At 32.1% G+C, this 12,965-nt stretch overlaps 1 protein-coding gene across 2 annotated transcripts in view; it reads right to left on the bottom strand.

The window, feature by feature from the left end:
* Positions 1 to 12,667, bottom strand: part of LOC139494665 (scavenger receptor cysteine-rich type 1 protein M130-like) — an 86,927-nt gene extending 74,260 nt beyond the window's left edge. The window contains exons 1-7 of one of the 2 annotated variants that reach the window (XM_071282826.1): positions 12,537 to 12,667; positions 8,635 to 8,754; positions 7,284 to 7,346; positions 6,197 to 6,239; positions 5,145 to 5,292; positions 3,139 to 3,296; positions 1,859 to 2,030 (exon numbers count right to left, since the gene is read on the bottom strand). In XM_071282826.1, coding sequence (XP_071138927.1) covers positions 1,859 to 2,030; positions 3,139 to 3,296; positions 5,145 to 5,292; positions 6,197 to 6,239; positions 7,284 to 7,298 — 536 coding nt within the window. In that variant the 5' untranslated portion in view covers positions 7,299 to 7,346; positions 8,635 to 8,754; positions 12,537 to 12,667. The remainder of the gene's footprint in view (positions 1 to 1,858; positions 2,031 to 3,138; positions 3,297 to 5,144; positions 5,293 to 6,196; positions 6,240 to 7,283; positions 7,347 to 8,634; positions 8,755 to 12,536) is intronic. The other variant, XM_071282827.1, reaches the window with a different exon arrangement.
* Between the last annotated feature and the right edge of the window lie 298 nt (positions 12,668 to 12,965).

A 12,965-nucleotide genomic window follows, 5' to 3' on the forward strand; every position in this document is an offset into this window, starting at 1 on the left:
AAACGTCTGAAATGTGTAGAAGGTTTTCTTGGACGAATGATAGGCAATACTTTTGGAGGAAAAAAAGCAAGTATTAAAATCAAATTTAAAATGAAAAGTAAATGTCAGTTTCACTAAATTAAAGATGTAAAATGATCGAATAGTAGAACTTCTTGTAGTAACCTTTATACTAAAATGTATGTACACAGAGAGACATTTCATATTTAGCTATTTACTGTGATGTTGCTGTAAGATGTATTGTCTAATTGGGTTGTTATTTAATTGATGTCGCCTCAAATCTCCTTTAATGTATATTTCAAAGTTCATCAAATTCTATCAAGCAATTAATGTGCTCTTTTTATATATTTCTTCTAAAAAAATAATTAACGGTACCAATGTTCCTGCACCAGATGCGCATTTCGACAATACATGTCTCTTCAGGGTTCATCGTGGCCAAAATATTTATAATCCAAAACTTATATAAAAGTTGAAGAGCTTTAATCCAAAAGTTCCAAAAAGTATAGCCAAATCCGTGAGAGGAATCAGAGCTTTGCGTGAGGGAGATACATTCCTTAATTTATAATAATTTCTAACATTTTGTAGCAGAACATTTTAATAACAAAAAATCCGTATTTTCTGTACTGGCTACTGGGCTGGTGATACCCTCGGGGACTAACAGTCCACCAGTAGCGGCATCGACCCAGTGGTAATAATAACATTAACGGTACCAATTTTCCTGCACTAAACCTATGAGAACCTAAAAAAAGAAAGGAAATGCTGAAATTTCTTACCTGCTCTACTGACAATTGATTTTGTGTAGAAATTCAGAAGGATAAAGGTTGAGCTACAACTTTCACATAAACTGAACATCTTTAAATATCCATATAAAAAAGAAGATGTGGTATGATTGCCAATGAGACAAATGTCCACAAGAGACCAAAATGACACAGACATTAAAAACTATAGGTCACCGTACGGCCTTCAACAATGAACAAAGCCCATACCGTATATTCAGCTATAAAAGGCCCCGATAAGACAATGTAAAACAATTCAAACGAGAAAACTAACGGCCTTATTTATATTAAAAAAAATGAACGAAAAACAAATATGTAACACATAAACAAACGACAACCACTGAATTACAGGCTCCTGACTTGGAACAGGCACATACATAAATAATGTGCGAGGTTTAACATGTTAGCTGGATCCCAACCCTCCCCCTAACCTGGGACAGTGGTATAACAGTACAACATAGGAACGAACTATAAAAATAGCCATAGCCATGATTTCAAGCAAGGCCAGATATAGCAGGTCATCAGACATGAAGGTTCACCCTACAATCATTTAATTAACCAAATATAGTTGAACTATTGGTGATTAAGATTTAAGAATCTGTGATTTAAGAACAGACCAAAACACATATACTTTACATTTGCCAATGAACCATGCAATTGATGCCAAGATAAGGTTATACCCGACAGAAAGACACGAACACCTTACAATCATTTCATAAACCAAATGGTTGACCTACTTTTTATGGTATGTGGACTTTTTATGGTATGTGGAAACAAGACTTAAACAAAAAAACTAAACATAGACCAATGCACCATGAAATTGAAGTCAAGGTCAGATTACACATAGAAGACAGATACGTTAACCTTACAATTATTCCATACCCAAATATAGTTGACCTATATTACTATAATGTTTCAAAAACAGACCAAATATACATAAACGTAACATTGACATCATGTGATTCATCTTCTACTAGATTCCTGACTTGCAATCTCGTTATAGATGTAATAATGTGTTAAAGATCATTAGATACAATATTTAGGAGAAACAAAATTATCCTTTTCATAAATTTTGATATACATACGTAGTCGAAAAGTGTAAGTTACGACATACAACTTCAGCTTCTTCATTACCAAAACCATCCGCACACATAGGAACCCATTCCCAATACCTTTTAGTTGGTATATAAACTTCAACTGTGCCATCAAAATAACTGCTTTTGCTGTTCAGTCTGATTGCTACATTGTCATCATAACCTTTGCAAGTTAAATATTATAAATGTTCGTTTTTTACATCAAAAAGCAGATATTGCTTTAAAATGCATAATTATTCTATTATATCAATTGTTTTTCTAAACTGCAGTCATCTAAACATCCATTTGATTTAAACTTACTATCGAATCTTACTTTCAGTTTCGTCTTAAAAAGCTTGTATTTGATAAAAGGAAGATTCGCAAAACATAATATTTCAAGAGGGAAAGTTAATATAAACTGACAAAATCAAAAGCTATCGATCAACAGTATTGAAGTCAAATTATGGAGGTCCTGAATTATGTCTGGGTAACATGCCATTTAAATACGGAGGTCCTAGTTCGTTAAGAATAACCTGTTGTCGAAATATGTAAATACTACAAACATTTGAAGGCCATATGCGAAACTTGTGTTGTTATCTCACTTATAAAGTATTTTTTTGTTTTACAATCTGGCACAAGTAAGCTACTTCAACTATATAACAAAACACAACAAAGCGGGATATGACGATTTCTTTATAAACATTTTTAGAAACTCTTCATGTACGCTTTGATAAAGTTTTAACCTTCGAAATTATGTTGAAATTGTGGCCCTTTCATCACTGTAAGCAACCTACATTTATCAATTAATAGTATGATAATTGTTGAATTATTTTTCAAATATTTACACTTCTTATTTTGTATGACAGATATTTTACAATTTGATTGACATAATAACAATGAGAAGTTATAAAGAAAAGCTGGGAAAAGTACCAAGACGAATTTGTTTAGTCATGTTTAGTTATTGCCTCATAAATCGTTTAATTTTTTTATTTATTCATGAGCTCATTTGTAAAACCCTATAATTTTGAATTTCTAATTGAAAATGTAATGCACACAACAATATTTGTGAATTAAAACCATTTAACAAATTTGTTATCTTAAATAGCATAGGTATTGTGAAATAAATTCTTATGATGAAAAAAAACATCTCGATTCTACGTTTTGGGCGGGGAGAACAACTGAATATACTTTGCCCTGTCCTACAAAAAAAACGACATAAATGGCAAAATGTACGTGAGTTGTAGCGTAATAAAACATGTTTATGGCAACTTATAAATATTTGGACAGCTTACATGAAACACCTATGTCCTTGTCATGACCACAGCAAGTTTCCATACATTGACGTGGCGTACATTGGATAATATCACTCTCTAGACCACTTTCACAATTAATATTGTTGATTGGTACTGTTCTGTTACCTTTTCGATAGTTTTTGTTGAAAAATCCACTCCTGAAAATTTTCGAGAAACGTATAAAAGCGGTCAACATCTATAGTTACATCGCTTATAACATCGCTGTTTTTATAAGCCCATATATTTTGAGAGAGAAATCCCGTTGCAAGAACATTATACAAATTATTTACTTATCATTCCCTTTTCTTCAAATCCAAAACAGGAATGTATATGAGGATATAGCTGAAATGAATATTATATGAATTTCGTTATAGAAACACCACCAAAGCTTGAAGTTTCGGACACCAAATACGGGTTTCGGTTACACAAGACATATACCTGTGACGCTAGAATCATAAAGGTTAAAAGTCTAAATAAAGTACAAAGTTCAAAACCGTTGAGGACTTAAATAACGTATTTGCTTTTCCAAATTACAGCAAAGGTACTAAAATGAAAATATGACTGCCAATGAAACAACCATCCACTTCTTTTCAAATAAGTAGATCTATGAAATAATAAGTCAAACGTACGGCCTTCGAAAATTAGAAAAATCACACCCTTTAATAAGCTTTAAAAGTCCTCGATATGAAAAATATGTGAAGCAATTCAAACACAAAAATAAACAGTCTTATCTATAACACATAAATTCGAAAAAAATATTATAGGGTAGAAATCTTTAGTATTTTGAACAGTACAAGTTTCATGGCAGTTAATTTATAAATATGACAATATCAATGTAGTTCTGTATAAATGACAATGTTATAACTTTCGGTTTATTTTTGTTTAAGTTGATGTCTTGTTGACGTATTCGCCAATAGTCAAGGTATTCATACTATTTTGTTTTCATTTGACAGTGTATATATTTGTACGTTTAGCATGTACGAAGGTATAAGTCATAGCTGGAATTTATCTGAAAAAAATAATTGCACCAGCCAAATGCAAAACATGCATATTCGTTGGATAGTGTTGACACATATATATATATATAAGAGAGGAAATATTTATTAACCAAGAACTTAGTAATTCTTTGCGAAAAAGATGTTGTCCATACAGACAATCATTGTGGTCAAGTATAAAGTTTTATTGTAGGACGAACTCTTCAACTTTAAGGTTCCAGAACTTACTGTCAGTCTACAAAAACACTTAAATGTTTTGTCACTTTGACTATCTTAATGGTTATGAAACAAAACTACCAGCTTCTTGGTTTCTATAATCTCAAATAACTAGAGGCTCTAAAGAGCATGTGTCAGTCACCTTGATCTATGTGCATATTAAACAAAGGACACAGACATGACAGATGATCATTTTAGTCATTTACCTTATTCGTAGATCTTACTTTGCTGAACATTATTGCTGTTTACAGGTTATCTCTATCTATAATAATATTCAAGATAATAGCCAAAAAACGGTATAATTGCCTTAAAATTGCCAATTCAGGGGCAGCAACCCAACAACTGGTTGTCCGATTCGTCTGAAAATTTCAGGGCAGATAGATCTTTACCTGATAAACAATTTTACCCCCATGTCAGATTTTCTCTAAATGCTTTGGTTTCAGAGTTATAAGCCAAAATCTACATTTTACCCCTATGTTCTATTTTTAGCCATGGCGGCCATCTTGGTTGGTTGGCCGGGTCACGCCACACATTTTTTAAACTAGATACCCTAATGATGATTGTGGCCAAGTTTGGTTAAATTTGGCCCAGTAGTTTCAGAGGAAAAGATTTTTGTAAAAGCTAACGATGGACGACGACGACGACGGACGACGACCGACGCCGGACGCAAAGTGATGAGAAAAGCTCACTTGGCCCTTCGGGCCAGGTGAGCTAAAAAGGATATAAATGGAAATCTTGAAATATCATTAGATATTTCAAAAAGGTTAAGAAACCTTTTGTACTTTTTATACTCACCATGAAATGCCAAGCATTCTGCATACAACTGAAGGTCCTTTTTCGTCATTATTGAATCTGTCATCGCAAGCGTTTACCCATGTGCCATTCCAATATACCTCCAGTCTGCCTTCTGTTCTGTTTCCTCCAACTAAACGAACATTTGTGACTAAAAAATATAAATGATAACCCAACATATAGATTATAAAATACTTTCATGGTTACGTTTTTTATTTATAGAAATACTTTTGGTACTTTATAGACAGACATGTGTCGTGTGAGAATGCAATTTCTTACCTTAAAGCAACATTATTGATTATCCATTAGTATGTGTAGTTTAAAAAAAAAAAAAATCCCTGGCATTCTCATTGTTAAAAACTTAGGATATTTATGAGTTTAGTGTAACATGAAAAGTTTATGTAAAACGATTTGATAGCTCTCTTATCTCCATGTGTAAAAATAGTTTAATAAAGCATCGTTTTTGCTAGTGTTTTGTTTTAGTAGATATATAAACCCATTTTACAGCTTTCGTCACACGTTTACTCAGGAGTATCGGTAACTCAGAAAGAAAAGAACTCACAAGTTCTTACAACACAGCAACTTTTAGACAAAAAAGACATCTAAATTGAGCTTCGTAGAATATTCAATAACATTCATGTTTCTTTAAAATATACCAAACTTTAAATGCCACGAGTCGACGAAAACTGCTAATGAACAGAAACGTGAAAAAAAACTACCCCCATCATCTCCCCTGCAATTAAGAATAACAAAAACACAAGTTGTCATAACATTCGCGCGTAGAGCAGACAAGTAACAATATTGCGGATAAAACCTTTTTCAACCCCACATAGTGTGCTTTATAAAATAGAACAGTAGAATGAATATAGAAAAGAACTAATTCCTAAAATAAAGTTTGCCTCTATTTAAGAAATATGTAACCAGCCCTAAAACAATATCTGCCTGATTAATAACATATGTATGTTGACACAGTTAGTTCCAGAAATGATTATAGTAGATAAATATAAGAGTTAAAATTGTATAAATATGCAACCTCAATCTTTTTTTATTCTTACCTTCTGTATCGTCTATCTTAACAAACAATAATATTACATATATCTGAAAATTGAAAAATAAAAATCATTGCAGATACAATTTTTGAAATGTGCAAAAGGAGCAAACACTGAAAAGGGAAGAGCAATATATCTTCCAATGAAATTTTTCTGACCTAGAGTAAACATTGATGAAATGATATTGGGTATGATCTACGACATTGAGTATGAATACAAGAAGGTTTCGAGGAATACAATTTGAAATACTGCTCTTTCACCGTCATGTACGAGATCAAGGTACGCTAATTATTTCATAACAGACAAATGCAACTTGCTATATTAACTTGTCTTTATAAAAGTTTTTTTTTGCTGAACAAATTTTATTTCTTTTTTGCCTTGCTGAATTCATCTCTACCATGTCTACGATCTATTTAAGATTTCTAATCAGACTGTTTCAATCTGGTTATTCAAATAAGAAAATCAAGCCTATATATCCCCTACAAATGGCGGCCAAAAGAAATACTTGAAACTAAAATTACGTGATTCGACTATCTATACAAAACTGTACTCTTGTGTAAGAGTTTTGTTTTCATAGCATCAACAATGGACCAGTAACGTAACCAATTCAATGTGACAAAATGAAGAAATTATTTGGACTGATAAAGTTATGTATCTGTACGATTTAAAAGATACTGATATTCCATATATAAATGCTATGCCCGCCCTTTGTATTAACGCATTGTTATAAATGCATTTTTCAAAATTATTAAACACTATGATTTTCATGATCTGTAACATGTGTAAACTAATGAATTTCATATGTACGTAAGGTACTAATTTCGAGTTCACCAAACAGAGCAATTGTTATATTGAATAATATGAAAATATTTCGACTGCTTTAATATATGTTATTTTAATGTGTTTTATCACTGAACCTGATAATGTATCTGCTATTCTCTATTTTTTCATTTTAATGTAATTAATTTGTCTATACAAATACTATTAGAAAGTGAGTATAATTAAGTCAGATTGATCTAAATCAAATTATCAACATCCAATCCTGCTTTGAAAGTGATATAGTTAAACTGTCAATATGAATGTACAAACTAACCAGTTTGGAATACATTGTCAACACGAACCAATTGTAGTAATCGTGATCTATGTAGTGATGTATCTGTAAATAAAGCAAATTAAAGGCTTTTACTTAGACATGTTTAATTAAAGTGATCGGATCGGTAAACTAATAAAATAAATAGCATTTTGCATAATTAAAAATGCACCTCTTTTTCCTATGCCGAAGTTTCTGTTGTTATTCTAGTGTAGACATTGTAATAATGCGATCACATCGAGTTGGGAACAAGTTGTCGGCGAAGACAGTCAGGTTGAAGTAGCTTAATACAAATGGGAAATCATAGTTTGATGATTATCTTTTAGTTACTCTGTGTGCATGTTTAAATTTATCTTTTTAAACATTCCTTTTGTAAATATAACGGAATTTGATGAGACTGTCATCAAAGTGATAGGGTTATCGCTATAAAACCAGGTTTAATCCATCATTTTCTACATTTGAAAATACCTGTAACAAATCAGGAATATGACAGTTCTTGTCCATTCGTTTTCGATGCGTTTTGTAATTTGATTTTGACATGTGATTATGGACTTTCCGTATTGATTTTCCTCTAAGTTCAGTATTTTTGTGATTTTACTTTTTTTTTGTAGGTAAAATCGCATTAATTTGAACAAACAATTGAAGTTTGTCATATTAAAATTAGTATTTATTGATAGAATATTGTTGCTTAACATTGATTTGAGAACATAGTAGCCATGGTTGATAACGGCTGAAATATGTCTGCGACTGCAGCTCCTATTTTAACGAATATATTTTCAATTCTTAAAACGGTTTCATACCACATTTTTTTTATTACGTGCATACAAAAATGGGCATGTTTTCTTCCAAAGTATGCATACAATTGTTCCGCTGTGTTCTGCCTACTAACTACATGAACAAGTGATTGATCAGTCGAATGAACACTTTTGGCAACAGACAAACTAACTACCGAGCAATACAATGCTTCTCTGTAATAATTTATTGAAATCATATGCCAAAATGAAGAAATACGATTATGGAAGATCCTTCTAAATGAAAGTATGTTAACATGAAGTACCGTCAACGCATACGAGCTTTCCAGCACAACGCAGAGTAGTATCATACGCAAGCATAAGTATCAACTAGCAGTTTAGTTTTTTAAATGTAGTTAACGGTTTTTTTTTTATACTTAATCATTTAGAACACATTATTTTGTCCAATAAATGACTTCATAATAAGTATATCAAAGTTTATATGACTATCATAAGATTCGCACTTTTATGTAATTGATTCCGTAAAATTCTTAACATCTTAACAAAATATTAATTTAGGAATAAGAATAAGTCAATAACTGAAACTTTTAGATAATTTTTACCTGGCCGTCTGTTTAAATGATAGTTATAGGATTATCATTCGAAAAGAGATACTTCACGTTAAACCACAAACTTGTCGGTTCATGAAATAACTAAATGGCTGGTGATGGAATTATGTCAATCTATTAAATGAAAAAAAAAACATCAGACACGTGAATAGGACACTATCGAGAATAAACAGATCTGACGACTATTCTGGTATTTAAAGGTAATCTATAGGTGTCAACATCAAGGAAAGATCCAGATATAAAGGAGAATTTCTTGTTTTGGTAGAACCTTTAATCTCAATTTCACAAAAATGTATCACGCACTGAGATAAGGGTGACAGGGTATAATTGATATACATTGAAACCTGTTTAAACCGAACCTTTTCGGGACTTAAGAATTTGTTAGGTTTTGGCCGATGTTTGGTTTTATCAGGTTCACAACCCATACAATTTGATATGACAGTGCTTAAGAATATGTTTGGTTTATACATGTTTTCGGTTAATGCAGGATTCGGTGTAGCCAGGTTTCACTGTAATTGAAATGAAATAAAAGACTTTGCAAGAGGCGTTTTTGTCTACAGGAAGATTATGGGGTTTTTTTTCAAATGAAAATAAAAATAGAGATGACAATTAAATAACAACTGTCTCTCGAAATATGAATTAACAAATTTGAAATAATATATTGTTGATCAAAACGTCCAGCAATTTACGAATTTTATATTATGTGTATTTGATGTTGATCATAAGGTATGATTTTTTATGCAGATTAAGAGGAATTTGATTGCTGCCGCTGGTTAAATATGCCTCATCATTTTTTTTGTTCTACACGCAATCTTTCACTGCGGAAAGAATGGTAAGTAGAACTTAAGAAAGATGTTGAGTTGAACATATTGAGGACCAGTAAAAGTTAGAAATACAATTCAACAATCACCGAATAAGTACATACCATGAGCAACACGACATATATACACAAAGCCGAATAATATGAGATCACCACCGTTTGTACTTTCAAATTTCAAACTGTTGTCCATCTATTTGTCTTTTTTCAATAGTTTTTTTCGTTTCTCTTTATAGTTATCAAAGGTACCAGGATTATAATTTAGTACGCCAGACGCGCGTTTCGTCTACATAAGACTCATCAGTGACGCTCATATCAAAATATTTATAAAGCCAAACAAGTAAAAAGTTGAAGAGCATTGAGGATCTAAAATTCCAAAAAGTTGTGCCAAATACGGCTTAGGAAATCTATACCTGGGATAAGAAAATCCTTAGTTTTTCGAAAAATTCAAAGTTTTGTAAACAGGAAATTTATATAAATGACTACATTATTGATATGCATGTCAACACCGGAGTGTTCAACACAGTTATAACTGTTTTAGTTGTCCCTGTGGTATTATGCTTCTCTTTTGTTTAACAATATTAAAGCTAAATGCATATAGCAATATGTAACCAGATGCTCCGCAGGGCGTAGCTTTATACGACCGCAGAGGTTGAACCCTGAACGGTTGGGGCAAGTATGGACACAACATTCAAGCTGGATTCAGCTCTAAATTTGGATTGTGATTAAATAGTTGACACAGCATAGGTTTCTGACACAGAATGAATGTGTTCTAATGAACTTAAAATTTTTGTTTTCTCTTAGAGCAATTCATTATGCTGTTGAATATTAATCCTCTCAAAACAAGAATGTGTCCTCAGTACACGAATGCCCCACTCGCACTATCATTTTCCATGTTCAGTGGACCGTGAAATTGGGGTAAAAACTCTAATTTGGCATTAAAATTAGAAAGATCATATCATAGGGGACATGTGTACTAAGTTTGAAGTCGATTGGACTTAAACTTCATCAAAAACTACCTTGACCAAAAACTTTAACCTGAAGCGGGACAGACGGACGGACGAACGGACGGACGAACGAACGGACAGACGGACGGACGGACGGACGGACGGACGGACGGACGGACGGACGGACGCACAGACCAGAAAACATAATGCCCCTCTACTATCGTAGGTGGGGCATAAAAATGTTTGAAGAAATTTTCTTTTTTATTTATGAAATTTCAAATGAGAAAAATTGAACCCAATTTTTTTAATCACATCCCCCTTTCCCTTATTCCAAAACTAATCTCAATTAAAATTTCTAATGGAGTTTGCAACAATAACTACTCATTTAAATACATCATAAAATATTAAGATGTAAAAAAAACTGCTTGTAATCACTGAATGTTATTTATTATAATTTATCAGTTGGTAGTAAAAAGTGAATATACATTGTATATTGTATATAACAAAGATTTAAGTTGATTCTGGACAAAGAAAGATAACTCCAATTAAAAAAAAATCTTGCTATTGCACAATATTTTGCAATTAGATATTTCTTGCTTACTATTCTGAACAAAGAAAGATAACTCTAATTAAAAAAAAATTTGCTATTTCACAATATTGTGCAATTAGATATTTCTTGCCATTGCGCAATACTGTGCAATTGAAAAGACTTGCTATTGCACAACACTTAATATAATAATTTTAGATCCTGATTTGGACCAACTTGAAAACTGGGCCCATAATAAAAAATCTAAGTACATTTTTGGATTCAGCATATCAAAGTACCCCAAGATTTCAATTTTTGTTGAAATCAGACTAAGTTTAATTTTGGACCCTTTGGACTTTAGTGTAGACCAATTTGAAAACAGGACCAAAAATGAAGAATCTACATACACAGTTAGATTTGGTATATCAAAGAACCCCATTTATTCAATTTTTGATGAAATCAAACAAAGTTTAATTTTGGACCCCGATTTGGACCAACTTGAAAACTGGGCCAAAAATCAAGAATCTAAGTACATTTTTAGATTCAGCATATCAAAGAACCTAACTGATTCATTTTTTGTCAAAATCAAACTAAGTTTAATTTTGGACCCTTTGGACCTTAATGTAGACCAATTTGAAAACGGGACCAAAAGTTAAGAATCTACATACACAGTCATGACAGTTAGATTCGGCATATCAAAGAACCCCAATTATTCAATTTTGTTGAAATCAAACAAAGTTTAATTTTGGACCCTTTGGGCCCCTTATTCTGTTGGGACCAAAACTCCCAAAATCAATACCAACCTTCCTTTTATGGTCATAAACCTTGTGTTTAAATTTCATAGATTTCTATTTACTTATACTAACGTTATGGTGCAAAAACCAAGAAAAATGCTTATTTGGGTCCCTTTTTGGCCCCTAATTCCTAAACTGTTGGGACCTAAACTCCCAAAATCAATACCAACCTTCCTTTTGTAGTCATTAACATTGTGTTTAAATTTCATAGATTTCTATCAACTTAAACTAAAGTTATAGTGCGAAAACCAAGAAAATGCTTATTTGGGCCCTTTTTGGCCCCTAATTCCTAAAATGTTGGGACCAAAACTCCCAAAATCAATACCAACCTTCCTTTTGTGGTCATAAACCTTGTGTTAAAATTTCATAGATTTCCATTCACTTTTACTAAAGTTAGAGTACGATAACTAAAAGTATTCGGACGCCGGACGACGACGACGACGACGACGCCGACGCCAACGTGATAGCAATATACGACGAAAAAATTTTCAAATTTTGCGGTCGTATAAAAACGAGCATGAAAACGATGCATTGAATAATTGAGGATAATGATTATCGTACATTAACAAACAGTTATTGATTCGGGAGGAGGTAAAAACTATTAAAGAACGACAGAAAATATTTAAAACACAGAATAACATTAAGCATACACGGGAACAATAGTATAGTTTCTAAAGTTGTCAAGGCGCGTGTCAATTTCTGTTTTTAAAAAACAGAATACGATTTACAGGAACCGTGCACTGACTGGTAATACAAATTTGTTGATTTTATACAAGTATCTTTCATATTGATCTTAAAATATCAATACTAACCTTGATTTGCAAATCCTTGTCTTACTTCATACATTGATAAAGATGAATAAGTATGTTTTACTGATAATGAAGCAGTCAACCGGGTTTTGATTCTGAAATATAGATTTTACTATCACCATGTGCACATGTACTTATCTGAAATGTATAGTGCACTAATATTTTTATCTTAAAACACTTAAATAATTATTACGTAAACGTCCTGGTAAATAAAACTATATAAACCATGTTTGATGTTCAATCACTAGGAAAATTTAAATTGATCTCGAATCGATAAATACTGCGAATATAACGATAATACAGTTGAATAGTGCATCTTAACAGCTATGGGAAGGTATTTGCAGAATTGTCAGTAAACGATTGACTCAAACTGACAGATACATATTGAGCTACAGGTTGTTAATCGCATTCGTATATATACTCTTAAAAGCG

This window comes from Mytilus edulis, chromosome 11 (genome assembly GCF_963676685.1).
Source record: "Mytilus edulis chromosome 11, xbMytEdul2.2, whole genome shotgun sequence".
NCBI lineage: Eukaryota > Metazoa > Mollusca > Bivalvia > Mytilida > Mytilidae > Mytilus > Mytilus edulis.